General features: G+C 39.7%; 1 protein-coding gene across 1 annotated transcript in view; it reads right to left on the bottom strand.

Annotated features, from left to right (window-relative positions):
• LOC122561384 (protein CC2D2B-like) overlaps positions 1 to 26635 on the bottom strand; it is a 121400-nt gene that overhangs the window by 19551 nt on the left and 75214 nt on the right. Inside the window, exons 9-14 of the mRNA XM_087999270.1 lie at positions 26156 to 26324; positions 25733 to 25869; positions 11513 to 11647; positions 9027 to 9236; positions 3786 to 3883; positions 1759 to 1899 (exon numbers count right to left, since the gene is read on the bottom strand). Coding sequence (XP_087855396.1) covers positions 1759 to 1899; positions 3786 to 3883; positions 9027 to 9236; positions 11513 to 11647; positions 25733 to 25869; positions 26156 to 26324 — 890 coding nt within the window. The remainder of the gene's footprint in view (positions 1 to 1758; positions 1900 to 3785; positions 3884 to 9026; positions 9237 to 11512; positions 11648 to 25732; positions 25870 to 26155; positions 26325 to 26635) is intronic.

The raw sequence follows: 26635 nt of genomic DNA on the forward strand, positions 1-26635 counted from the left end.
AAAGTCCTAGTTACCAACCCATGCTGCAAGTTCACCCACTTTATTCTGGATACTCCTGGCATTGAAGTAGACACATTTCAAACCACCTTCCTGCCTGCTAGTACACTCTTGCGACCTTGAAACCTTATTTACTACCTCACTACCTTCAGTGCCCTTTACACTGCAGCTACAATTCAGGTTCCCATCCCAAACACTCCCAAAAAGCATTAGCAAATTCACACACCCCCCTCCCACCACAGGATATTAGTACCCCTCTGGTTCAGATATAATCCATCCCATTTTAGAGGTCCCACCTACTCCAGAATGAGCCCCAATTAGGATCCGAGTCAACAGGAATACCAGAAATATCCTCTTTTACTTTTTTACCTTTTGTATACAAGTATGTTTAATAAAGGATTGTTAATATTCATTGAAATGAATGTGGACTATCTTCTATCAGCAATCTAGACCTGATCTTAGAATCATAGAATCCCTCCAGTGTGTAAACAGGTCATTTGGCCCAACAGGTCTACTCTGACCCTCAGAAGAGTAACCCACCAGACGCATCCCCCTATCCTATTACTCTACATTTACCCCTGACTAATGCACCTAACCTACACATCCCTGACCGCTATGGGTCATATAGCATGGCCAGTTCACCTAACCTGCACATCCTCGGATCTTCTAAGAGTTAAGAAAAAACAGTAACTTATATTTCGAATAAGCACTACATATCATTTCAAATGAGCATTACACACCACCACTAATTAATGTCATGATGCATCTACTTTGCATACACCAGAGCAGGACAATGCCCTCAGCATTTGTTCTGGCCAACATCAAAAGCATGAATGGACTCCAAGGATTCAATTTTTTAATCAAGAAAACATCCATGCCAGTAAAAAAAAAATTGGACACAACATGCCCAAACGTTTTGGTCTAGTTGCCAATGTCAAAACAACTAAGTAGCTATTTGTCCTTTTTTGTGGGAGGGCTTGGTCTTTTGCAGACCAAAAGAATATATCGCACACATTGTACCTGTTTCAACTTAACAAAATAACAGTAGGCATTATCCTGTTCATTCCTCATCACAATGCCTAGATGAATCATGACACAACACCAGGTTATAGTCCAACGGGTTTAATTGGAAGCACACTAGCTTTCGGAGCGACGCACCTTCAACAGGTGATTGTCCTGACAATCACCTGATGAAGGAGCGTCGCTCCGAAAGCTAGTGTGCTTCCAATTAAACCTGTTGGACTATAACCTGGTGTTGTGTGATTTTTAACTTTGTACACACCAGTGCAACACCGGCATCTCCAAATCTTGATGAATCATAGTCAACTTGCCTGGTTTATATTTAAATAAATCTTAGCAGTTGACTATCCTTCATTATATAACTGGTCATGTGTCATGATAATGACTCTACCAAATTGAGTTTACGTGCCACCCAATCAGCACTTGCTTCTCACACATTAAATTGTAGCTTCCCCTTTATGTTTGTATACTTGATAATATCCTGATGACTGCAAGTCATAAAAGCTTCAACAAAATGTGTCTGTTTTCAGCAATTAAAATGTTCTGTACTACTAAATGAATATTAGTAACTGCAAGTTGTTTTCAGGAAATTAAATTTGTTTGTACACAACTTTAATAAGTCTGCACTGTAATTGTAAAGTCTAAACCTTAAACTGCTTTGCAAAAAACTTGGAAAAGTTGTTTCTTTAGGTTTTTTGATGCAAAAAATTAATTCTGATTAGCATAATAAAATAAACTTACTCTTGCAATTGGAGCTTTACTGGTGTACAGATGTAATTGTTTAAAATCCGTACATTTTTTATCTGTTTCCAGACCTTCAAAATGTTTGTTATCAGAGTACGATCTTTTTCCTTTTCAACATTGAGAAGTCTCTTTGTTTCCCTAAGTACATAAACATAAAGGTATGAATATTAGAATCTAGTAGGGCAACAGTTCCTAATCAGCAACTTGTAAACTCATGGATGATTGTGATCTCCCCTACCCCACTTATTCCTGAATGCATTCCTGATAATATTGCTGCCTTCTTCATAGTTTTACATTATTGTCCCTGCATATTTTCTCTCTTTGAAATAGATAAATTAAAACTTTGTAAATTAATATCATTGGGGCCGAAATGTCTTTGTGTCCTAACCTGGGTTGATTATAGGGGCAGCACCATTATGTTGGAATGACAAAACCTGACAAATCAACTAAGTGTGTTTTCAAGTATCATTAGAACCAAATCATTTGAGTACAGGTATTGTCTAATCAACCTATTCAGATATGTCATTACACACATCTGAAACTGGTTGGACTTGGACTCAGGCCTCATGGTTCAGAGATTAGATTTTAGATTAGATTACATTACAGTGTGGAAACAGGCCCTTCGGCCCAACAAGTCCACACCGACCCGCCGAAGCGAAACCCACCCATACCCCTACATTTACCCCTTACCTAACACTACGGGCAATTTAGTATGGCCAATTCACCTGGCCCTGCACATCTTTGGACTGTGGGAGGAAACCGGAGCACCCGGAGGAAACCCACGCAGACACGGGGAGAACGTGCAAACTATACACAGTCAGTCGCCTGAGGCGGGAATTGAACCCGGGACTCTGGCACTGTGAGGCAGCAGTGCTAACCACTGTGCCACCGTGCCGCCCACAGAACTACCACTGCACCACAACAGTTTTCAAATTGAAAGTATAGATATTTTCTATTCAACCTGTTCAAAATCCTGGAATTTCCTCCCTAAAGGCATTAGTGGTACATCTACAGCACATGGACTGCAGTGGTTCAAGAAGGCAGCTCCCTACAGGTTCACAAGGGCAAATAGGAATGGGCCACAAATGCTGGCCAAGCCTGCAATGCTAACATGCCAACAGTGATTTTTAAAAAGTCATAGTTCTAGAATAAGTGGGACTTGAACCTAAGCCTCATAGAAAATTGAGAGACCTCTGATGCAGCTCACATGCAGGGCAATACCATTTTTCCATGTCAAGTGGACATGCAGGGGATGGAAAATCAGGACCAGGACATTAGAAGCTGATAGTATTCAGGACTTGTTGAAAATATGAAGGATTCAATCAGACAATATCTCCTGGACAAAAATATAAGTTAACCAAAATAAAATAAATTATTTGATTTTTTCATGGAGGGTGTCATTAGACCATGCAATTAAATGAAGCAGAGTCTTTTTTTTCCAAAGTAAAGTGAATAATTAATGTTTGAAAAATAAATTTAACAGGTAACTAGAACTAAAAGATTTGGCATATATGCAGGCATCTAAACATTCTTCTTTTATGCCTTCTAATTCAACAACATCAGCTGCCATTTCTATCAGGAAGTGATCCTATGCCACATGCTGGCATCATGACTTCTGCAAGTAGTTTCAATAAGGTAGGAAACAGGACTTGCAACATGGAGTCATGGTGACCTGAGATAAGGTAACAGTTATCAATTCAGCATAAACAACAACTGGGTCATGAAAATAGTCATGAATACGGTTGAAAACATGGTACCAAACTACAGGAAAAAGCAGAATGCCTCACAGAATTCAATTTAATATATTCAATTTAAGGTATCTGCTGTCACAATATATGAGAGCTTGATATAAATTATCTGAGTGATTTATTGATTATTATGATCATTTTCAAAAATATTGACCATGTTCATAAATGTTGTGAACATATCTGTAACTGATGAAGAATAATGAAAGCAGAAAAAGTTAACATTTAAAATAAAATCTCATTAAGAAAGTATTAGTATGAGAAGGAAAGGATACATACCCCATTTGCTTCTTTAAGTCTTCAATTCTATTGAGATTTATAGAATTTGCTTCCAAGTGTCTTTCTACATTTTTTATCTCATTATTTAGTGTGTGAAGCTATGAAAGAGCACAGTTACATAAAACACAAGCATCTCTAAATTAAAATATTATGACTTTTACACTGCTCTCTTCCCTATTTATCTCCCACACTTTAAATTTGTTGACTTAGCAGTTATAGAAACATTTCTTTCTAAACATTTCTCTTGTATTCACGTAATTATTACAGCACAGTAGTAGGTCATTTAGTCCATCATGTCTTGCTACCTCTCTGTGGGAGCAATTTACATAGTCCCATTCTCCCACCTTCTCCATTCAGTTATGCCCCACCTTCCTTTTCAGATAACAATCTAATTCCGTCTTGAATGCCTTGATTAAACCTATGTAAAAATAATGGGGTAGTAAGAGGGATTCAGTTTCCTTAATATGAATTGTAGACTTTAAAGACAGAGTGTTGGAATTCTTACAACGTATCCAGGAGAGTTTTTTAAGCCAGTATGTAGTAAGTCCTCCAAGATGTGGGGCACTGTTGGACCTAAATTTACGAATGAAGCAAGTGGTAAAAGTGTCAGTCGGGATAGAATTTTGGTGATAATGACCAAAACTCAGTAAGATTAAGGTAAGAACAAAGATGGACTGGAATTAAAGTTTCTGAATTGGTGGAAGGCTGATTTTAACATGATAAGATAGGATGTGGAAGTGGACTGCAAGCAGCTACTGATATGAAACTCTATATCAAAGCATTGGGAGTCATTCAAAAAACAATGAGCAAGACCGTGGGCAAACTTGCTCCTATAAAAGTGAAGGGTGAGACAAGCAAGTCCAGAGAATCCATGGATGTTACACAGGATTAAATTAGGAAAAAGGAAGAAAATTTAATACAGATACCAAGGCCTCAAAATAACAGAAGCTGTAGAGTAGTACAGAGCGGGGATGATTTTTTTAAACTAAGAGAACAAAGAGGCACCATAAAAAAACACTATAAATAAAATAATAAAGAAAAATCCAAATGCATTTTATAAATACTATTAAGGACAAAGGGCTAACCAAGGAAAGAGTGTAGTCCATTAATGACCAAACTGGCAAACTATATGTGGAGTTGGAAGACATAGATGAGTACTTTACATCTGTATTCATTATAGGGAAAGATTATGATGGAGGGCTCTGTGGCGTTTTTGAACAAATGACAATTGAAATGGAGGAAGTATTAACAGTTTCAGCTGGCTTAAAGTTGGATAAATCCACGGACACAGATGGTATGTGTGTGCGTTAAACCCGAGTAATTATAAGCCACTAATTGCAACATCAACGATAGGGAAATGTTTGGAAAAATCATTTGAGGCACAGAATTAATCTCCATTTAGGGGACAGGGATTAATCAAGTATAATCAGCATAGTCTTATCTGGAAAAATCATGTCTGACAGGTTTGATTGAGCTTTTTGAAGAGATTTTAAGATGTATATTTGAGTGTAGTACAGTTGAAATCATAGGCTTTTGAATGCTGTCACATGGGAGACTAGTTAAGTAGATAAGAGCTCATGACTTACAACACAATTTGACATTTGGATTCAAAATTAGCTTGGTAGCAGGAGGCAGAGAGTGATGGTCAAAGATTGATTTTGTGCTGGGATGCCTATGTCCATTGTATACTGCAGGGTCCGGTGCTGCGTCCCTTTTATTTGCAGTCTACATTAATGAACTAGATATAAGTGCAGGAAATTGTTCACAGATGACACGAAAATTGGTTGTTTGGTAAATAGCAAGGATGAAAATGATGGGATGGTCAGGTGACAGAACAATGCTAAACAGAATCTAATCTAGAAAAGTGTGAGGTATTGCATTTTTGGAGGACTAACAAGGCAAGGAAGGACATGATGGTTGATAGGATGTTAGAAAGTACAGAAGATCAAAGAGAACATATGCCAAACCTGTAATGAATTTTGTTTAGACCATAGGTACAGTATGTGTGCATTTGTCATTGTTAAAGTTTTTAAAGGATGTAAAGGCACTGAAGAAGGTGCAGGGAAAATATACCAGGATGACATCAGAAATGCAGGAGTATAAATATCATGAAAGGATGCATAGGCTGGATCCCTGTACTCATTACAAACAGGTGATGTGAGACTCAAAAGCAGTCTCAAATTTTCAAAGATTTTGATAGAGTGAAAACAAAATGTTTCCTCTTGTAAGAAGAAGCAAAAACTAGAAGCCATAACTACTATAATTGATCAAGCTACTGAAAAAGAAATTCAGAACTAACTTCTCACCAATCTTTGGGTAAAGTATGTGAGTTTCGCTATTATAGGGTGTGGTTAAAGCAAATACTATGGATGCATTTTAAAGGCAAACCAGACAATCCTACAAGGGAGAAGGAATAGAAGGTTGCAATGAAAGATTTAGATGATGACAGATGGAAGGAGGTTCAAATGAAGAATAAATCTTAACAATGCCTGGTTGGGCTGAAAGGCCTGTTTTTGTGCTGTATATTCTATACTCTATATAGCCTCCATCTATATAAGGGATCAGTAATGTTTTGTGAGATCAGAGCAATTCGAGCTGTCATACAGTTTAATATTGCAGAAAAATAGGTATAGTTTTTATAGATGTTGCCTGAGGTGTACACAGATTGATTGCTTCATTGTGATTCAAATTTCATAGAAGAAAACATCAATCAACAGAGGACATCCTCTCAAAAACCTGTGGGCATCAATCCACAGATCCTCTACATTAAGAATACTAATTCTCAAATTTGCTGCTGAGCCAGAAATTCTTTTTCTTTTCACTGATTGCTCCCCATACACCAGCAGGTGTTGCACACCACGGCCCACACACACACCCCAATTCCCACATACCCCAATCCCCATCCCAGGTTTAGTATTTCTGCGTAATTGAGCAGAGTTTGGACCGTGCGCTCATCGCTGCTCATGTGCATTTGTGAACAATAATTAACTACTTAACTAACAGAATGCACTAAAAAGTGCTGATATTTCTATCTTATCTGATAAGCATGTCCCCCTGTGGTGGTGCACCCACACAGGAATCAGCACCTCTGAGAAAACATTATTTGCAAAGGACACAGTCTGTTGTAATGGCCCTGGAGAAAAGTTTGATATAATTTTGTCACAAATGAGAATACAAAATTATTTCATGCAGTGCTGAAAGCACTAACATGACTTAATCTTGCATGAGATCAGATTTGCAGATATTTAATGTCATGCAGCAGGAAATCTGAGGCACCCCAACCAATGTTCTGGCATACATGATAGCTCACTTTGTTATGGACTAGGCCAGACCACTCAAAACATTCTTAAGCAGCCAACTTTGCTATTTGTTTCGGTAAGTGTGCAATGACAATAGCCCGGAGTAAGTTAACTAGATTGACTACCAGGTTTTAAAACAGACAAAAACTTATTCGCAAAATTACGGAATGAAACACAAAGAACAGAATGAAGAATACTTACAGAACTCAGCCTATCCAAACTAGACTTAATTATGCTGTTCCGAAAATATACAACAGTCCCAATAAACACACCCACTTAAAACACAGAGTAAAAATGAAACACAGGTCAAAGTTAGAAGGGCAGAAGAAAAGCCCAGCAGCCTGTTTCAACACAGCCCACTGCTGAACTGACTCAAACAAGACTTCAGCTTTTAGGTCTGACTACTCCCCTTTCCATTGTACAAGTAACTTCTAAAACATAAAAGCTTCGGCCTAAAGTCAAACTGTTCACGTATAAACAAAGAGCATCTCAGTAAACCCTTTCATCTCTGTACCAAACCAGTCGATTCAGAGCCCGAACTGTTTTACAACCCCTCTGAAAGAAAAATCAAGGACACAGTATCCTTGAGAAAAGGAACAGCTTTGAGAAAAAGGAACAGCTTTGTGACAACTTGTTTCATTGGTCTCTGCTTTGAAGATGCCAGTTGAAGGATTTGCCATGGCTACCTTTGTCTTCATCGTCAATTCTTTTGCCTTGCCAGTTCTTGTCTTCCCTGATCTTATGTTACTTTCTCCTGAAAGCTGATCCAACAATCCTTTGAATGTTTGTAAGGTACATGTGTATTTGATGTATTGCGGTAACGAGGGTAACTATCAGGAGATGTATGGCGAGTAACACAGACTAATATTTGAGGGTATGTTGATAGAGCAACCTTACAAGATTATATCAAATTTGATATAGATTAAAAGTCTGTAGCAGTGAAGATTGGAAAAAGAGGAAGTGAGAAAGTGTACTGAAATAGAACAATGAGAGTTGCTAGAATTTATACTGTAATTTCAATCCAGGTTTAAAAACTCCTACATTTCTTCAGCTCATCTCCAGCTCCACGTTTTTCAAGGCAGCGACATTTTTCTTGTCATTACGAGAGAATAGCACCTCCTCTGGGCCCTTACTGCACCTAGCTGTACATCAAAAAAGCCTCTTTAAACTAGGATACATCTTTGTCCATCTGACACCACCTCAAAATGTTTTCACTTCTGCAAAACTCTAATCTCCACCAAAGTTCATCTGTGCATTGTCCCTTAAATGGGCAAAATAAAATCATGTCTTAAAGGAATAAATCAAACTCTCTCATGGAAAATGGAGGCAGGAAACACATTAGTAATATGGTAATGAGGCATTCTTGTTGAAAAAAGACAACCTCATATGTCCAATGATCTTCTACATTTTGCTCCTGTTCTCATTTCCATCTACTCCACCAACACCGCTATTATATCTCTGTTATTATTGATGCCATTGATTATAGGTTGGCAGTTTTACAAAATTATGCAACCAACGTCACTCATCCTGTATATTAACATAAGATCATTTCCATTGATTGGGTCTTTCGATGCCTTGATCCTTCAATCAATTCTACAATTGATGTACATCATACCTGAATTAATTTTGCATTCACTAAAATGCTTGTAGACTTAGAATGATTTTCAGTATATCAATTACTTGCAAGTGTATCTAAACTGGTTGTTTGTGTCTATATTGGAAAATAATCAGCTTCCAAGAACACTGTCAAGCCAACTTGAGTTGCTATGATAGTTTCAGTGTAAGAAGAATGTATCAATATGAATGACACAGCCCCTTAGATCCACAATTGTAATTTTTTGAAAATTTGTTTCATTATAATATATTAGATTACAGTCCTTCCTATGATACTCTGCAAAAAATATTAAATAGCTCTTATTAGTCGCATAATATTATCACTCACCTTTTCTGCAAGGAGCTGGCTAACATTTTGCTTTTGCCTTTGTTGATAATTGTCAAAAAGTTGCATAAGCTTCACTGCTAAAACATGCTCTTTGCTAAACAAAGGATGGTGAACAAAATGCAAATTTCCAATATTTATATCCAGTTGGTAGATTTGAGAAAATTCCACAAAATGACTGTCAATATCTTTTGCTAGTTCACTCACTATGGCCTACAAAAACACAAAAGAATAATGTGCAGTTATCATATTGGTGGATAATTCTATAAGGCAGATAGTGTAATTTTTCAGAAGTTAGGTTAAAATGGTGATAGCATAGGTATTCCGAAGTTCCATGAGATCTCAACTTATCTCAATTAGTAGTACTAATGTCAAAATTAGATATTTGCAAGTTCATGCCATGGTTCATCTAGTGGATTGATTTTAAATATCGGGCAGTGGAAGTTAGTCACTTTGGGACTGGAGAATTCCTAAATAAAGCAAATAGAGAGGTGGCATGAATATTTGAACAATGTGAAAATTGAGACTGACAACTCAATGTTGTTCTATTCCCACACAAGCCATTAACAGTCTCTGTTAATTTCTCTGGCATATAAATTCAAAGTAGACATACAAATTTCTGTTGCTTAAGAATGAACAATTATTTTATTAAGCACAGAATACTAGAATGCCTTAAAAATTCTTGTAGTGGGTATTCCACACCAACTCCTTTGATTCTTCAGACATGTATGTTTAAGTCATTAAGAGAAATTAGCTAAATAACCAATATGCACAACTCAGGTCAAAAATCCTCCACCCTTTTACTCTGTACTAAACATCACAACAGGAGGAGTAAAAATCATTACTTACTTAAAGTAGGATAGGCACATCATTCCCAAAAGCAACTAACCCTAACTTTTAGAACAAAGCAAACGTCAGAGACATTTGGGGGGCTACTGTCATGCTCTATCAAGTGGAGCAGAGAATGTCCTCACAGCACTCTTGTGCATTACAGGGAGGAAGCAGACCAAAGCTCCCTTTAACTTCCCATCATTTGTGGCCTGTGCAATGTTCCAATCCTTTAAGGTTCCTGAGTCACCACATATGCATTTATCTTAAAGGGAATGGCCTGTTTATTCCCCCCCCCCGGGGTTTATGGTCACTATCCCCCCCCCGGGGTTTATGATCACTACCCCCCCCCCCGGGGTTTATGATCACTATCCCCCCCCCCCGGGGTTTATGATCACTACCCCCCCCCCGGGGTTTATGATCACTACCCCCCCCCCCCCGGGGTTTATGATCACTATCCCCTGCCCCCGGGGTTTATGATCACTATCCCCCCCCCCCCCGGGGTTTATAATCACTATCCCCCCCCCCCGGGTTTATGGTCACTACCCCCCCCCCCCGGGGTTTATGATCACTATCCCCCCCCCCCCCCCGGGGTTTATGATCAATACGGCCCCCCTCCCCCCCCCGGGGTTTATGATCACTATCCCCCCACCCCGGGGTTTATGATCACTATCCCTCTCCCCCCCGGGGGGAGCCTGTGACAGAAGGAAGAATTTGCCCAGTCCTGAAAACCATTGCACCCAGAATTGTGTATCTTAAGCTAGCCTACCAGTCAAACCAAGATACAAAGGAGTACAGCATGCCTTTTCCTATACTCTGGAGCCAGCAATCTCTGAAGAGGATGGTCTCTCCATTACAGTGACTGGGCTAATAGTGAAAAATGTACCATGACTATATTTAATATGTTGGACTCAAATGAAAACTTACCTGAACTTCCACAATTAGCTTGCCCCATGCTCATCCGCAGATTGGGGGGGGTGGCGGGGGGGCAAACACACACAAAGTAATCATGGGTAGGGATCTAAACCATGCCTTTATTTCTTCAAACAAATTCTCAGCAGAAGAGGATGCAGAGCTATTCAATGGTACTGTATCAGAAATTGGTCTGCTGAACTTTGTTACTACACATGTTCCACAGAAGTCTCTTAAGATATACACTAACATTGACTACATATTCCTGAAACAATCCCAAATTTCCAAATAAACACTGACTAAAATCAGCTACAAGTTTACTACTAAAATCCTGTGACCAAAAACTGTATGAACACGTAACTGGCAGTGATCACATTATAAGCAGTCTGATGTGAAAATAAGTTCCACCTTAAAGCACCAGCCAACCAAGATTCATACTATCTTTATAAATGTAGAGGGATGTAAGTTCCCCATATATTGATTGTGTACATGAACATATGATAACTTCACAAAATGAATATGTAAATATTTAATCATATGGTGGTTTCAGAAGTTTCAGAAGCATATAAATTTAAAATGTCTATAATAACTTCATAGCAAATATTTAGCTGCACACTTCAAAGCATACTAGCTCCATAAATGCATTCTTGAAAATAGAGTAAACGTATTTTTAATATTATACTATTTACTATTCTTTGAAAGTCTGTAAAATGAGATCAGTAATACTAGAGTAGGAAATGATCACATACCTTCTTATACACAGTTTTTAGTCTTGTTTTAGGATCTTCTACATCATCTGCTGATGACTGTCTACACTTCCAGGATAACTTAATTGGATCTGGTAATGCAATAATATTTCCATCTTCCCCAAACCAGTATTTTCTCTTTCACAACATTGCAGATGTAAGACAAAATATTTTAGTAATATGCTGTACAATCTATAATGATGAGGCATAATTTTCTCTAGCAGAGCTAAATAAAATCTCTATTGAATTACACACCGTATTTTAAACATTCATTTCAGTTATTGATTTTAAAATGAAGAAGAAATAACCTCTAAAAGTACTTTGAACAATGTGTTCGAGCCTAATGGCGAGCTTGCAGAATGAAAATTTCAAAGGGGTTAAATAAATGTACGGTGAAATTTATGAGATTTAGTTGCCAAAAAACTGCACAAAATTTAACAATGGGATAGTAAGTTGTACAAGGAGAAAATGTAAACAAATGGAAGACTTTAGTGAGGTATATTTTTCAGATGCTAACATATCATGACCCACTTGCACTCATAATAAGAAGCAATGGAAATAGGAGCAGGCGTAGGCCATTTGAAATTTGAGCCAGCTCCACCATTCAATCTGATCATGGCTGATCATCTAACTCACTGCCCTGTTCCTGCTTTCTCCCCATTTGATATCCTTCTGTGGCAATGAGTTCCACAGATTCACCACTCTCTAGCTGAAGAAACTGCTCCTTCCTCTCAGTTCTAGAGGATCATCCCTTCACTCAGATATTGTGCCCTTGGGTCCTACTCTCTCCTACTAGTGGGAACATCTTCTCCATGTCAGTTTTATCTAGGCTTCTCTGTATTTTGAAAGTTGCAATGAGATCCCCCATCATCCTTCGAAACTCCATCGCGTACAGACCCAGAATCCTCAACCGCTCTTCATATGACAAGTTCTTCATCCCCAGGATCTTTCTTGTAAACTTTCTCCAGATCCCCGCCAAGGCCAACACATCCTTCCTTCTATATGGTGGCCAAAACTGTTCACAATATTCCAAATGCGGTAACAACCAGAGCCTTAACAGCCTCAACAATGTATCACTGCTCTTATACTCTAGCCAACTTTAAATCAATGCTAACATTGCATTTGCCTTCCTAGCTGCCAAGTGAACCTGCATGTTAGCCTTAAGAGAATCCTGAACTAGGACTCCTAAGTCCCTTTGTGCTTTAGATTTCCGAAGTATTGCCCCAGTTAGAAAATAGACTATGTCTCTATTCTTCCCACCAAAGTGCATAGTCTCACACTTTCCTATATTGAACCCCATCTGTCACTTCTTTGCCCACTCTCCTAGCCTGTACCCCCATTATAGGAAGAGAGGGTATCTTGCTGCAATTGTACAGTGAGAGATATTAGTGAGACCACACCTGGAGTATAACGTGCAGTTTGGTCTCCTTATCCTATGAAAGATGTTCTGGCTGTGATGGGAGTGTAATGAAAGTCTACCAGACTGGTTGCTGGAGAAGCAGTAAAATTTAAAATGGAGGGTCTCATTAAAAACCTTTAAAATTCTAACATTACTTGACAGGGTAAACACAGGAAGATTGTTTCCCATGATTGGGTACTAGAATTTTATAGGTTTCTCTGAGACCCTCCCTCATCTTTCTAAACTCCAGTGAATACTGTCTATCCAATCCAATTCCTCTTCAAATATCAGTACTGCTTCTCCAGCAACCAGACTGGTAGACTTTCATTACACTCCCATCACAGCCAGAACATCTTTCATAGGATAAGGAGACCAAACTGCACATTATACTCCAGGTGTGGTCTCACTAAGATCTCTCACTGTACAATTACAGCAAGATACCCTCTCCATCTATAATCAAATTCCCTTGCTATGAAATGTTGCAACATGGAAACAGACAGCCAAATCAAATCAGCCTTTCTACCTTTGTATTCCCAACACAGTAAAGTTAAAACTTTCAAAGACCCTCAAAGGTATCCCTAATAGGTCCTAAACAGACTTTTAAATAAGTAATTCAAAACTTTACAAATAATAAATTCTAGACACCAATTTATGCCTTTAACAAAAACTTAGCAATTTATTAACAATACAATAACTTTAGTAAAGCAAAATTAAACAAAGTAATCTAACTGATCTATACTTTAAACCTAGAAATGATTTAAACCATGCTGTTCCCACATCTCCCTGTATTCCAATCCATCATCATTCAGATAATAATCTGCCTTCCTGTTTTTGCTATTAAACAACAACTGCTTCACAATAACCTGTTAAAACATAGACAGGAAGGTTGAAGGCCAGAGGTGAGATGAGTGGCCTTGACATCAACAGTGCATTTGACTGAATGTGGCATTATGAAGTCCTAGTAAAACTCAAGACAATAGGAATCAAAGGGTAAACCGTCTGCCTGTTGGTGTCATACCTGGCAGTGTCAAACCTGGCAGATGGTTGTTGTTGCTGGACGTCAGTCAACTCAGCTCCAGGACAACCTTTTTGAGAATTTGTCAAGGTAATATCCTAGGCCCAACCATCTTCAGCTGCTTCATCAATGACCTTCCCTCCATCATAAGATCAGATATGAAGATGTTAACTGCATAATGTTCAGCAACATCGGTGACTCCTCAGATAGTGAAGCAGTTCATGCCCAAATGCAACAAGACCTAGCCAATAACAAGATTTAGGCAGACAAGTGGCAAGTAACATTCATGTCACATAAGTGCCCGGTAATGGCCACCTCCAACAAGAGAGAATCTAGCCATTGCTCCTTCACACTCAAATATAGTCTTATTCCTGAATCCCCCATTATCAACATCCTGGAGGTTACCATGACCAGAAGCAGAGCCGGACTAACCATATAAATATTGTGGCTACAAGTGCAGGTAAGAGGCTATGAATCCTACAGTGAGGAACTCACCTTCTGGCTCCTCAAAGCCTGTCCATCCTCTCCAAGGAGTGTGATGGAGTATTCTCCACTTGCCTGGATAGGTACAGTTCCAAAATACTCAAGACATTTGACACCAAACAGAATACAGCAGCCGCTTGATTGGCACCACATTCACAAACATTCGTTTCTTCCACCATCAATGCTCAGTAGCAGCAGAGAGTACCATGTATCAGATACAATGCAGAAATTCACCAAGATTGTTTCGAGAGCATCTTTCTAATTGAAAACCACTACCATAGACCAAGACAAGAGCAGCAGATAGTTGGGAACATCAAAACCTGCAAGTACTCCTTCAACTCACTTAACATCCTCACTTGAAAAATATTTCTGCTGCTTCAACTACAAACTACAAAAAAATTAAGAGTCTGTGGGATCCAAAGCAAAGTGGCACATTGAATGCAAAATTAGCTGAGATGCAGAAAGCAGATGTTAATAGTAGAGGGATGTTTCAGTGACTGGAAGCCTATTTCCAGTGGGGTTCCACAGGACTTGGTGCTAGGGCCCTGTCTGTTGTGTACACTAATGATTTGAACTCAAATGTAGGGGGTTTGAATTCACAGGTGACACAAAAATTGTGAGGTGGTAATTAATGAGGAAGATAGTCACAAACCCCAGGAGGATATCAACAGACTGGTCAGGTGGCCAGAACAATGGAAATGATTTCAAACCAGAAAAACGTGAGGTAATGCACTTGGGAAGGGCTAATAAGGAATTACATAATAAATGGTAGAAACCAGGAAAGTACGAAATATCAGAAGGATCTTGGTGTACATATCTACAAATCCCAGAAGGTGGCAGGGCAGATTGGTATGGTAACTAAGTAGGCATATGAATGGCAAATTCTGACTTGCAAACGGCTCATCTCAGCAAACCCTATGGATGAAGCCACTGAACTACCTTCCCAACTTTTCCCTCTACTCAAAATATAATGTCTTTTTGTGTCTGTCTGTAAGTAGAGGGAGTTTTGTAATGGGGTTAGAGATTTATGACTGATGGTTTGTAATTGTTTTCCCGCAGCTAAAATCTATTTATTTGTAATAAATAGTAATCCATGTTAAGTTCTGACACCTGATCTGTGACTTCTGTCAGCCAGGTAAAAGACAAGAAAATTAGGAAATTTTGTGTATTTTATAAAATGTTTAACTTTTGTGATGACTTCAAGAATTGAATGACTGAATTTGCAGTACACTATCCCAGTGAGGCATAACACCATTTAGAATTAAGTCTTCAGCTAGCAACTTATTCCCTAGGCCTGACCTTACAATTTAGTCACGCCCACCATCATGCTACACAGTTTCCCCTCAAGGCCATAGCAGTGGTGTTCATGAATAACCCCCACTCCTGCAGAATTCCATGTTCTCCAACACACAAACATCTCTACCACTGATAATAAGGAAGGCAAATAGAATGTTGGCATTTAAGGCTAAAGGAATAGAGTATAAAAGTAAGGAAGTGTTGCTGCACCTATACAAGACTTTATTTGAGGAGGGATTTAGTTGCATTGGTGGCAGTTCAAAGGAGGTTCACTGGGTTGATTCCAGAGATAAGGGATTTGTCTTATGAAGAAAGATTGAGCAGTTTAGATATATACTCTCCGGTGTTTAGAAGAATGATCAGACATCTAATTAAGGTATATAAGGTGCTAATGGGGATTGACAAAGGAGAAGTAGAGAGCATGTTTCCTCAAATGGGTCAATCTGGTATGAGAGGTCATAGTTTTAGGAAAAGGTGTAGGAGAGTTTGTGGACAGGAAGGGAACCAGCCAGTGGTTGTGGTCCACATTGTTACGAATGACATACGGATGAAGAGGGATGAGGTCCTGAAGGCTCTATTTAGAGAGATAGGAGTCAGATTGAAAGCTAAATCTCAAAGGTAGTAATCTCCAGCATAATACATGGATGAGGGAGTGGTGTAGGAGGGAAGGCTTTAGATTTCTGAATAATTAGGACCATTTCTAGGAAAGGTGGGATCTGTTCAAGAGAGACGGTCTTCATCCAAACAGTGATGGGACCTTAGCCAACTTGTGGTTGTTTTGCTAGCACTGTTGGGTAGTCTTTAAATTTAGCAGGGGAATAGGAATGTAAGGTGAGGCCCTGAATTAGCTAGCATAGGTGGCGGCTTAAGGAAAAAAAGAGAATCAAAGTAGTAAATAAACAGTAAGCAGCAGCTGAGCCATGTAGCACTAAGATGAGTGAAAACTAAGTAGTTACAGAAAAAGAGAGAATGTTTAAAAACAAAGGTTGTTCTGGTGGAAATGTTAAGGTTCAAAAGGAAGGTATAAAAACTAGTTTAAGGGCACTTTACCTGCTCGTGGGATTCAAAACATGGTAACTACGTTGACAACACAAATCATCATGAATGGGTATTACTTAGTGGTAATTGCAGAGACATGGTTGCAGGTGGTCAGGGTGGGAGTTAAATATTGAGAAGTATCAAACTATTCAGAGGTTCAGGAAGGAAAGGTAGCTTTGATATTTAAGAATGATATCAAGACAGTAGTGAGAAATGATATTGGTTCTATGGAAATAAAGGTTGAATCTATGTAGATGGATATTAGAAATAGTAAGAGGAAAAGGTCACTGATTGGCACAGTCTATAGGCCACCAAATAATATCATGGTCAGGCAGGCAATGAACAAATAACTGATGCATGTTAAAATCATACAGCAATTATCATGGGGGATTTTAATCTACAAATTGATTGATCAAGCAAGTCAGGCAAGACCATCTTTAGGAGGAGTTCAGAGAATGTATTCACCATAGTTTCCCCAACAGTATGTAATGGAATCTACGAGGGAGCAAGCTATCTTAGATTTGGTCCTGTGTAATGAGACAGGAATAATTAGTTAGGGATTCTCTCGGAAGGAGCGAGAGGTTCTGACAGACTGGAAAATAGCAAATGTGATGCGACTGTTTAAAAATGGAGGTAGACAAAAAGTGGGTAACTGTAGGCACAATGGGCTTAGCATTTATAGTGGGGAAAATACATGAATCTATTGTTAAGGAAGAAATAGCCAGACATCTGGATAGAAATGGTCCCACTGGGCAGACACAGCATGAGTTCATGAAAGGCAAATCTTGTTTAATTAATTTAATGGAATTCTTTGAGGATATTACGAGCGTGGTGGACAACAGGGAACCAGTGGATGTGGTATATTCGGATTTCCAGAAGGCATTTAACAAGGTGCTGCACAAAAGGCTGCTGCATAAGATAAAGGTACCTGCCATTGTGGGTAGTGTATTAACATGGATAGAGGATTGGTTAACTCACAGAAAGCAAAGAGTGGGGATAAGTGGATGTTTTTCTGGTGATCAGTGTCTAGTTGTTTGCCCCAGGAGTCAGTGTTAGGACCACAATTGTTTACATAGATGATTTCGAGTTGGGAGCAAAAGTGTAGAGTGTCAAAGTTCACAGGTGACACTAAAGTGAGTGGCAAGCAAAGTGTGCATGGAGGACACAAAGACTGCAGAGGGATATAGATAGTTTCAGTGAGTGGCAAGGGTGGGCAGATGGAGTACAATGTTGGTAAATGTGAAGTCATCCATTTTGGTAGGAATAACTGCAAAATGGATAATTATTTAAATGATGAAAAATTGTAGAATGCTGCCATGCAGAGGGACCTGAGTGTCTTTGTGCATGAATCACAAGAAGTTAGTTTGCAGCTGCAGCAGGTAATTAAGAAGGCAAATGAAATATTGTCCTTCATTGCTGGAGGGACGGAGTTTAAAAGCAGGGAGGTTATGCTGCAGCTGTATAGGGGCATTTGGAGAACTGTGATAAGTTTTGGTCTCCTTACTTGAGAAAGGATGTACTGGCATTGAAGAGAGTGCAGACATGGTTCACTGAGTTGATTCTGGAATTGTGGGGTTTGGTTTATGAGGATAAATTGAGTAGACTGGCACTACACTTATTGGAATTTATGAGGACGAGAATGGTATCTTATAGAAACATATAAAATTATGAAGGGAATAGATAAGATAGAAACAGGGAGGTTACTTCCACTGATGGATGAAACTAGAACTAGGGAGCATAACCACAAAATAAGGGAGAGCCGAGTCAGTTGAGGAGGAACATTTTCCGTTAAAGGGTTGCGAATCTGGAATTCCCTGCCCAGTGAAGCAATTGACAGTAGGTGAATGTTGTTAAGTCAAAAGGTAGATAAAGTTTTGAACAATAAAGGAATTAAGGGTTATGGTGAACAGGCAGACAAGTGCAGCTGAGTCCACGGAAAAATCAGTTACAATCTTACTGAATAGCAGAGCAACAGCAAGGATCCAGCTGGCCTACTCCTGTTCCTATTTCTTATGTTGTTATGTTCTTTTGTCAATTTTTTCCTCATCACAATTCTTTTCTCTTAAGTGTTCCAGTTTGCTGCCTTAATCCTCCAATTTAAGATTCTGAACTTCCCTAACACAGCAATGTCTAAGATAATCCCTTTTCTATTTCATTGAACTGGCCTCACGATTGGCATTGCCCTCTCCACCCAAACTATGTGGATGGACACCCCCAACTGATGAGTGAGAAAACCCCTGACTGATCTGTAAGCAGTTCTCCAAATGATTTATCATGAATTGCCTGACAATATGCACTGGACATACAAGTCTGATTGTAATCCACTCCCCAGACTGTAGTGGTATTGAATCCCTGATTCTGACCAGTCCAGAAGGTCGAATCACTTCCAAGCCCCTGGACTGAGTTTGAATGATGCACTTGATTGACTGTGCCATGACCCGCTGGCCAAGGGCAGCCCTCCTGAATTTGACTAGTCCCTTAGGTTTTGAGACTTGGCCAATTGGTTGAAGGACATCAATGTGTGCTGCTAGCAAATGCTGCAGATATGAAAGTGACATAACACAGCACCATACAACAATATGTCCATCCCCTTCCCTGATGGGTGCTGGCAACCATGACAAGCTGCCTAGCTTTCTATGTGCACTAAGCAACAAGGTAAGACGGAAGTACTGACAGCCTTTAAGGTCTAGTTGAAGGAGCAAAGCAAAAAATGCAAGATAAGTCAAAGCTGTGCTACTACTCTGAGGATCTGCATGTTGGAATGCCAACGCTGTTCCCAGCATTGACTTCAGGTTTTGAAAGTTGATGCTGTGTGTGGACTGTGGAGATCTGCTTGGAAGGAAAAAGAATCAGAAGGCAAGACAGGGAGTCGGCAAAAGGTGGATAAGCATCAAGACAGCAAGCGAGCTTCCCTGATATGCACACTGGTCAAATCCATGATACGGGTGCCTGTCCATGTGCTCAAAGTGGCCTGCCATCAGCATTGCATGAATAGTGCCAGTGAGTTCCAACTAAAGTTCACTGAAGTGAAGAACCATCTTGCAAGTGATGTGGTTTGTATGTCTCAGATGCTGACATCTATGAATAGCAGATTCTGGCAACAATTTCCATGGACTGTGCCTTGAGACATTGGTACCTATTGTCCAAGATGGACGTCTAAGGAGCAAGTGGCGAGCTGGACTCACCAGGTAACAACTCAGACTTCCATTTTAGGAATTATCGCCATCTAGTTTCTATCCTGCAAACAGGAGAATCAGAAATTGCATATTAATAAGGAAGATCAGGTAGCAATGAGACATTAATGCATGCTAATACATGCAAATAGACCACTAGCCATTCACTAGCAAGAATCCGGTTTCACCATTCAACATTTGACTGGAAGATGTTGCTTTTGGCCATCTCTCAGATTTTACCGAACGTTCTCGTTAATGCCAACAGTGTTCGGGAGTGGGAAAATTACTTTCATTTTTTCTTTTTGATTTTAGTAAGACATAGTGTCATATGAGCCTTTGTCTGTAGCTAGACTTTCTGCTGTAACTAACATATATTTCTGGTCAAAAGTAAAGTCAAGGTTATAGTTTTACTATTGGTTTTGGCAGGCTAACGTAAACAATGTGGAAGAACAGATGCACCTTTATGGCTAAACATTCACCTACTGTTACTTCAACTGTAAGCTACTTTGAAGTGAAACCACTTTAATTTGATGCCTGACAGTCCTAGATTGGTTTAGCTTTGTACCTAATGTAAAGTCTATAAAGAACAAATAGTTATTTTTCTCATAGTTATTTTTCTCATATAGCTTGTAGATATTTTGATTTTTTATAAGGATTTATTAATTCTATTACATTGCATTCTACACGTGTATCCTATTACCTCAGTTTAAAAATACTGATTATCTCTGTGCACCTTTTTTTAAACATAGGTTCTGCGCAGATTTTTATATTTGAGCAACTTGTAATCTTTTTGCTTTTTGTTATTGTAACACAGACACCAGCAATTACTGTGAAATAACACATTAACAAATGGTCTCCTTAACTAAAATATGTTGATAAGCTTTTGAACTCTCCAGAACATTGGGATGTACATCTAAATTACATTTAGGTGGATATGTCGTTATTTGTGGAAGATAGGGATAGGGGTATGGACTTCACACAGACCACATGAAAGACCTGACAAGTCAATAGGGAAAAAATAAATGGGGTCTGGGGCCAGCCTCGCAATCCACACAAAGCTAAACAACAGATAACGAGGAGTGAGTGTATAAAATAGACATACCTCTTTATATTAGTGGAAATCTGGATTTAGATTTAGCTTTATTGTCACATGTATATAAAAGTACACCAAGAGTGGCTTAGCAGCAGCATTGCTGATCGAGCTGGTCAGGGCCTAAAGGGCATATCTACAAGACTGATTATGTGATAAGTCGTGGGAGAACCAACAACAAGGAAAAACACACTTGGCCTCATCCTTGCCAATCTGCCAGCTGCAGATGCATCTGTCCATGAATGTTTTGGTGAGAGTGATCACCACACAATCCTTGTGGAGATGAAATCCCACCTTCACATTGAGAATACCTTTCATTGCATTGTGCTGCACAATCATCATGCTAAAATAGGACAGATTTTGAACAGATCTAGCAACTCAAGATGATTGTGGGCCGTCAACAATAGCAGAATTGTACTCCAGCACAATCTGCAAAGTCATGGTCCAGCATATCCCCCACACAGCCATTATCATCAAACCAGGGAATTAACCCTGTTCAATAGAAAGTGTAGGAGGGCATGCTAGGAAAAGAACCAGGCATATTTAAAAATGAAGTGTCAATCCAATGAAGGTACCAAACAGGACTACTTGTGTGCCAAACAGCATAAGCAGAAATCAATAGTCAGAGCTAAGCAATCCCACAGCCAAAGAAGCAGATCGAAGCCCTCAGTCTGGCCACATCCAGTCATGAACAGTGGAGGACAATTAAAGAACTCACTGGAGGAGAAGGCTTCACAAATTCTGCATCCTCGATGATGGAAGAGCCCAATATATCAGTGCAAAAGATAAAGCTGAAGCATTCACAACAGTCCAGCAGTCCCCTGCATCACACTTACCAGTCTTCAGCCAATTCGATTCACTCTATATAATATCAAATGATTGGAGACACTAGATATTGCAAAGATTATGGGCCCTGACAACATTCTGGCAATCATACTCCAATTAATCAGCCAAGGGAAGACAGAACATGGTCATCAGCAGGAGATTTCCTTGCCGTGATTGTGCCCCAGAACTTGCTGTACCCCTAGCCAAGCTCTTGTAGTACAGGTACAACACTGGCATCTATCCGACAATGTAGAAAATTGCCCAGATATGTCCTGTTCACAAAAAGCAAGATAAATCCAACCCAGCCAATTACTGCCTATCAGTCTACTCTCAATCTTCAGCTGTCAAAAAGCATGGCGCTGAAAAAGCACAGCAGGTCAGGCAGCATCCAAGGAGCACGAGAATTGATATTTCAGACATAAGACCTTCATCAGGATTGTGGAGGAGGGGGAAGGGGGCTGAGAGATAAATAGATGGGTCGGGGTGAGGTAGCTGGGAAGGCAATAGGTAGATGCAGGTGGAGGGTGATAGTGATAGGTTGGAGGGCAAGGTGGAGCGGATAGGTGGGAAGGAAGATGGACAGGTAGAACAGTTCAAGAGGGCAGTGCCGAGTTGGAGGGTTGGATCTGGGATGAGGTGGGGGGAGGGGAGATGAGGAATCTGGTGAAATTGGCATTGATGCTGTATAGTTGAAGGGTCCCAAGGCGGAAGATGAGGTATTCTTCCTTCAGGCATCGAGTGGCTTGGATTTGGCCAGGACTTGCAAGTCTTTGGCAGAGTGTGAGAGGCAGTTGATGTGGTCAGCCATGGGGCGGTGGGGTTGTTTGGTGAGTGTGTCCTAGAGATGTTCCCTGAAATATTCCATGAATTGGCATCCTGTCTCCTCAATGTAGAGGAGACTACATCGAGAGCAATGGACACAGTAGTTGAGGTGTTTGGATGTGCAGGAAAATCTGTCAGATGTGGAAGGATCGTTTGGTGCCTTGGATGGAGGTGAGGGGGGCGGTCCTCCATTTCTCCTATTCTCAATTTCAGTAAAGTGATGTGTCAACAACCATGCTATCAAGCCCAGTTTGGATTCTGCCAGGGCCACTCAGCTCCTGATCTCATTACAGTCTTGGTTCAAACATGGACAAGAGAGCCGAATTCTAAAGGTTGGGTAAGAGTGACAGCCCTTGACATCAGGGCCAATCAAGGATAGTAGTGGGAAGTTATGTGTGGAGTCAGAGGAGATTGGGGAAGCACTAAATGAATATTTTTCAACAGTATTCACGCTAGAAAACGACAATATTGTCGAGGAGAATACAGAGATACAGGCTACTAGACTAAGTGGGATTGAGGTTCACAAAGAAGAGGCATTAGAAATTTTGCAGAGTGTGAAAATAGATAAGTCCCCTGGACAGGATGGGATTTATCCTAGGATCCTCTGGGAAGCCAGAGAGGAGATTGCCGAGTCTTTGGCATGGATCTTTAAATCGTCATTGTCTACAGGAATAGTGCCAGAAGACTGGAGGATAGCAAATGTGGTTCCCCTGTTCAAGAAGGGGAGTAGAGACAACCCTAGTAATTATAGACCAGTGAGCCTTACTTCAGTTGTTGGTAAAGTGTTGGAAAAGATTATAAGAGATAGGATTTATAATTATCTAGAAAAGAATAATTTGATATTGGATAGTCAGCAATTTGTGAAGAGTAGGTCGTGCCTCACAAACCTTATTGAGTTCTTTGAGAAGGTGACCAAACAGGTAGATGAGAGTAAACCAGTTGATGTGGTCTATATGGATTTCAGCAAGGCGTTCGATAAGGTTCCCCACAGTAGGCTATTGTACAAAATGCGGAGGAATGGGATTGTGGGAGATATAACAGTTTTGATCAGTAATTGGCTTGCTGAAAGAAGACAGAGGGTGGTAGTTGATGGGAAATGTTCATCCTGGAGTCCAGTTACTAGTGGTGTATCGCAAGGGTCAGTGTTGGGTCCACTGCTGTTCGTCATTTTTATAAACGACCTGAATGAGGGTGGGTTAGTAAATTTGCAGATGACACTAAGGTCGGTGGAGTTGTGAATAGTGACAATAGATGTTGTAGGTTACAGAGAGACATAGATAAGCTGTAGAGCTGGGCTGAGAGGTGGCAAATGGAGTTTAATGCGGACAAGTGTGAGATGATTCACTTTGGTCGGAATAACTGGAATGCAAAGTACTGGGCTAATGGTAAGATTCATGGTAGTGTAGATGAGCAGAGAGATCTCGGTGTCCATGTACACAGATCCTTGAAAGTTGCCACCCAGGTTGACAGGGTTGTTAAGAAGGCATACAGTGTTTTAGCTTTTATTAATAGAGGGATCGAGTTATGCTGCAGCTGTACAAAACTCTGGTGCGGCTGCACTTGGAGTATTGACACAGTTCTGGTCACCGCATTATAAGGAGGATGTGGAAGCTTTGGAAAGGTTGTAGAGGGGATTTACTAGGATGTTGCCTGGTATGGAGGGAAGGTCTTACGAGGAAAGGCTGAGGGACTTGAGGCTGTTTTCGTTAGAGATGAGAAGATTGAGAGGTGACTTAATAGAGACATATAAGATAATCAGAGGGTTAGATAGGGTGGACAGGGAGAGCTTTTTTCCAAGTATGGCGATGGTGAGCACGATGGGGCATAGCTTTAAATTGAGGGGTGATAGATATAGGATAGATGTCACAGGTAGTTTCTTTACTCAGAGTAGTAAGGGTATGGAATGCTTTGCCTGCAACGGTAGTAGATTTGCCAACTTCCAGTACATTTAAGTCATCATTGGACAAGCATATGGACGTACATGGAATAGTGTAGGTTAGATGGGCTTCAGATTGGAATGACAGGTCAGCGCAACATCGAGGACCAAAAGGCCTGCGCTGTAATGTTCTATGTTCTATATTCAACTAAGTGTGACATCAAGGAGCCCTAACAAACTGGGATCAATGGTATCGGGACAAACTCTTTGTTGGTTGGCACCATAACAGGAACATTGGAAGGTGGTTACAATTGTTGGAAGCCAATCATCTCAACTTAAGGACATCTCTGCAGGATTGCCGCAGGCAGTGTCCTAGGCCCAAGCATCTTCAGTTGCTTCATCAATGACCTTCCCTTCATCATAAAATCTGAAGTGGGGATGATTGCATAACGTTCAGCACCATTCTTGACTCCTTAGATACTGAAGCAGTCCACATTCAAATGCAACAAGATCTGAACAATACCCAGGTTTGAGCTGCCAAGTATCATTTGCACCACACAAATGCCAGGCAAAACCATCTCCAATAAGAAACAATCTAACCACTGCCCCTTGCCATTCAGTGATGCTACCATCTTGAGAGTTACCATTAACCAGAAACTCAACTGGACTCACCACATAAACATAGTGTCTAGAAGAGCAGGTCAGAGGCGAGGACTACTGTGGTGAGTAACTACTTCCTGACTCCCGAAAGCCTGTCCAACATCTATAATCACAAATCAGGAGTGTAACTGAATTCTCCCCACTTGCCTGAATGAGTGCGGCTCCAACAACATCAAAACGTTTGACACCATTCAGGACAAAATAGCCCCCTTGACTGGCACCATATCCACAAGTATCCACTCCCTCCACACCATGACAGAAGTCCTTCCATAAAACTCTATGCAACTCAAATCTTGCCCAAAAGGTGTATGCTTCAGCCAGATGTAAATGAACAGTTAACAGACTGAAGAGATTAAATGCCTTAATCCACTCTATTTTCACAGATACTGCCAGTTTTTTTCTCCTAATTAGTCACAAGTTGGTGTGAAACAGTAACCTATAGCAATGATTTGTATATCATTTCTACCTTACTGTGAATGTTCTCAAGGTCTTTTCTTTATAATCAATTTTCAGAAATAGATCATGACAATATATTTATGAAGTCACCTGTTCTTGTACAAGAAAGCGATTCTCCATTTTGTTGATATTTTTTTCTGACACATCTGGTTTTTGACTGACATAAAAACCTTCTTCCTCCAAGACACGAGGTGCAGTGTTTCTTGGAAGTTTACTGTTTAGAGCGACTAAAAGAATACAGTGAAAAGTTGATATACTTTGCAATTTCTCAAAGTACACCGATTTCATGAAAGCAAAGTACGGGTTGTTTTCATGGTAAAATAGCATATAAAACATTATTAAAACACCATTCACTGTCTATCATGGTAATACAATAAACAATTTTTTTTGTAGAAGAAAAACGCTGCAGATGCCAGAAATAGTCAGCAAGTCTGATAGCATCTATAGAGAGGAAAATACAGTTCATTCTAACTCTTTATTTATCTACAGCTGTTGCAAGACTTTTTGAAGTACCTGGTAATGTACTAGGAATGAAGAGATTTTTCATATTTTCTCTCCGTAATTGAAGATTCTGATATTCAGCAGGTATCCTTTCGATTACATGTTCAGTTAGAAACAAGTCAAATTTGGCCTTTTCTTCTGATATACTTCCAGGAAATTGAATTTCACTCTCTTCATTTTCCTAAACAATAATAACATTGATATGAGCCTCAAAATTAATTCAACATTCAATTAAATTAAATTATACCCTTGATGCCAATTTATGAAACAAATTATATTATATTCAGTTGAGTTTCATAATTTTTCTATGATATAGAACTACTCCTAAAGGCGATAGAAATGATTTTCCTCTGTAGTTCTCATCAAAGCCCAAAGTAAATGGAGCATTGGAAATACACTCCATCCAGATTAATCCCAATTTATTCAAATTTTCATTTTCTTCTGATCTGCAACAAGTGTGTGTAAACTCAGTTGTATCCACCTTCAGTGCAT

Source organism: Chiloscyllium plagiosum, unplaced genomic scaffold (genome assembly GCF_037043375.1).
Source record: "Chiloscyllium plagiosum isolate Xiang-an unplaced genomic scaffold, Cpla_swu_hap1 HiC_scaffold_22, whole genome shotgun sequence".
In the NCBI taxonomy this organism is placed as follows: Eukaryota; Metazoa; Chordata; class Chondrichthyes; order Orectolobiformes; family Hemiscylliidae; genus Chiloscyllium; species Chiloscyllium plagiosum.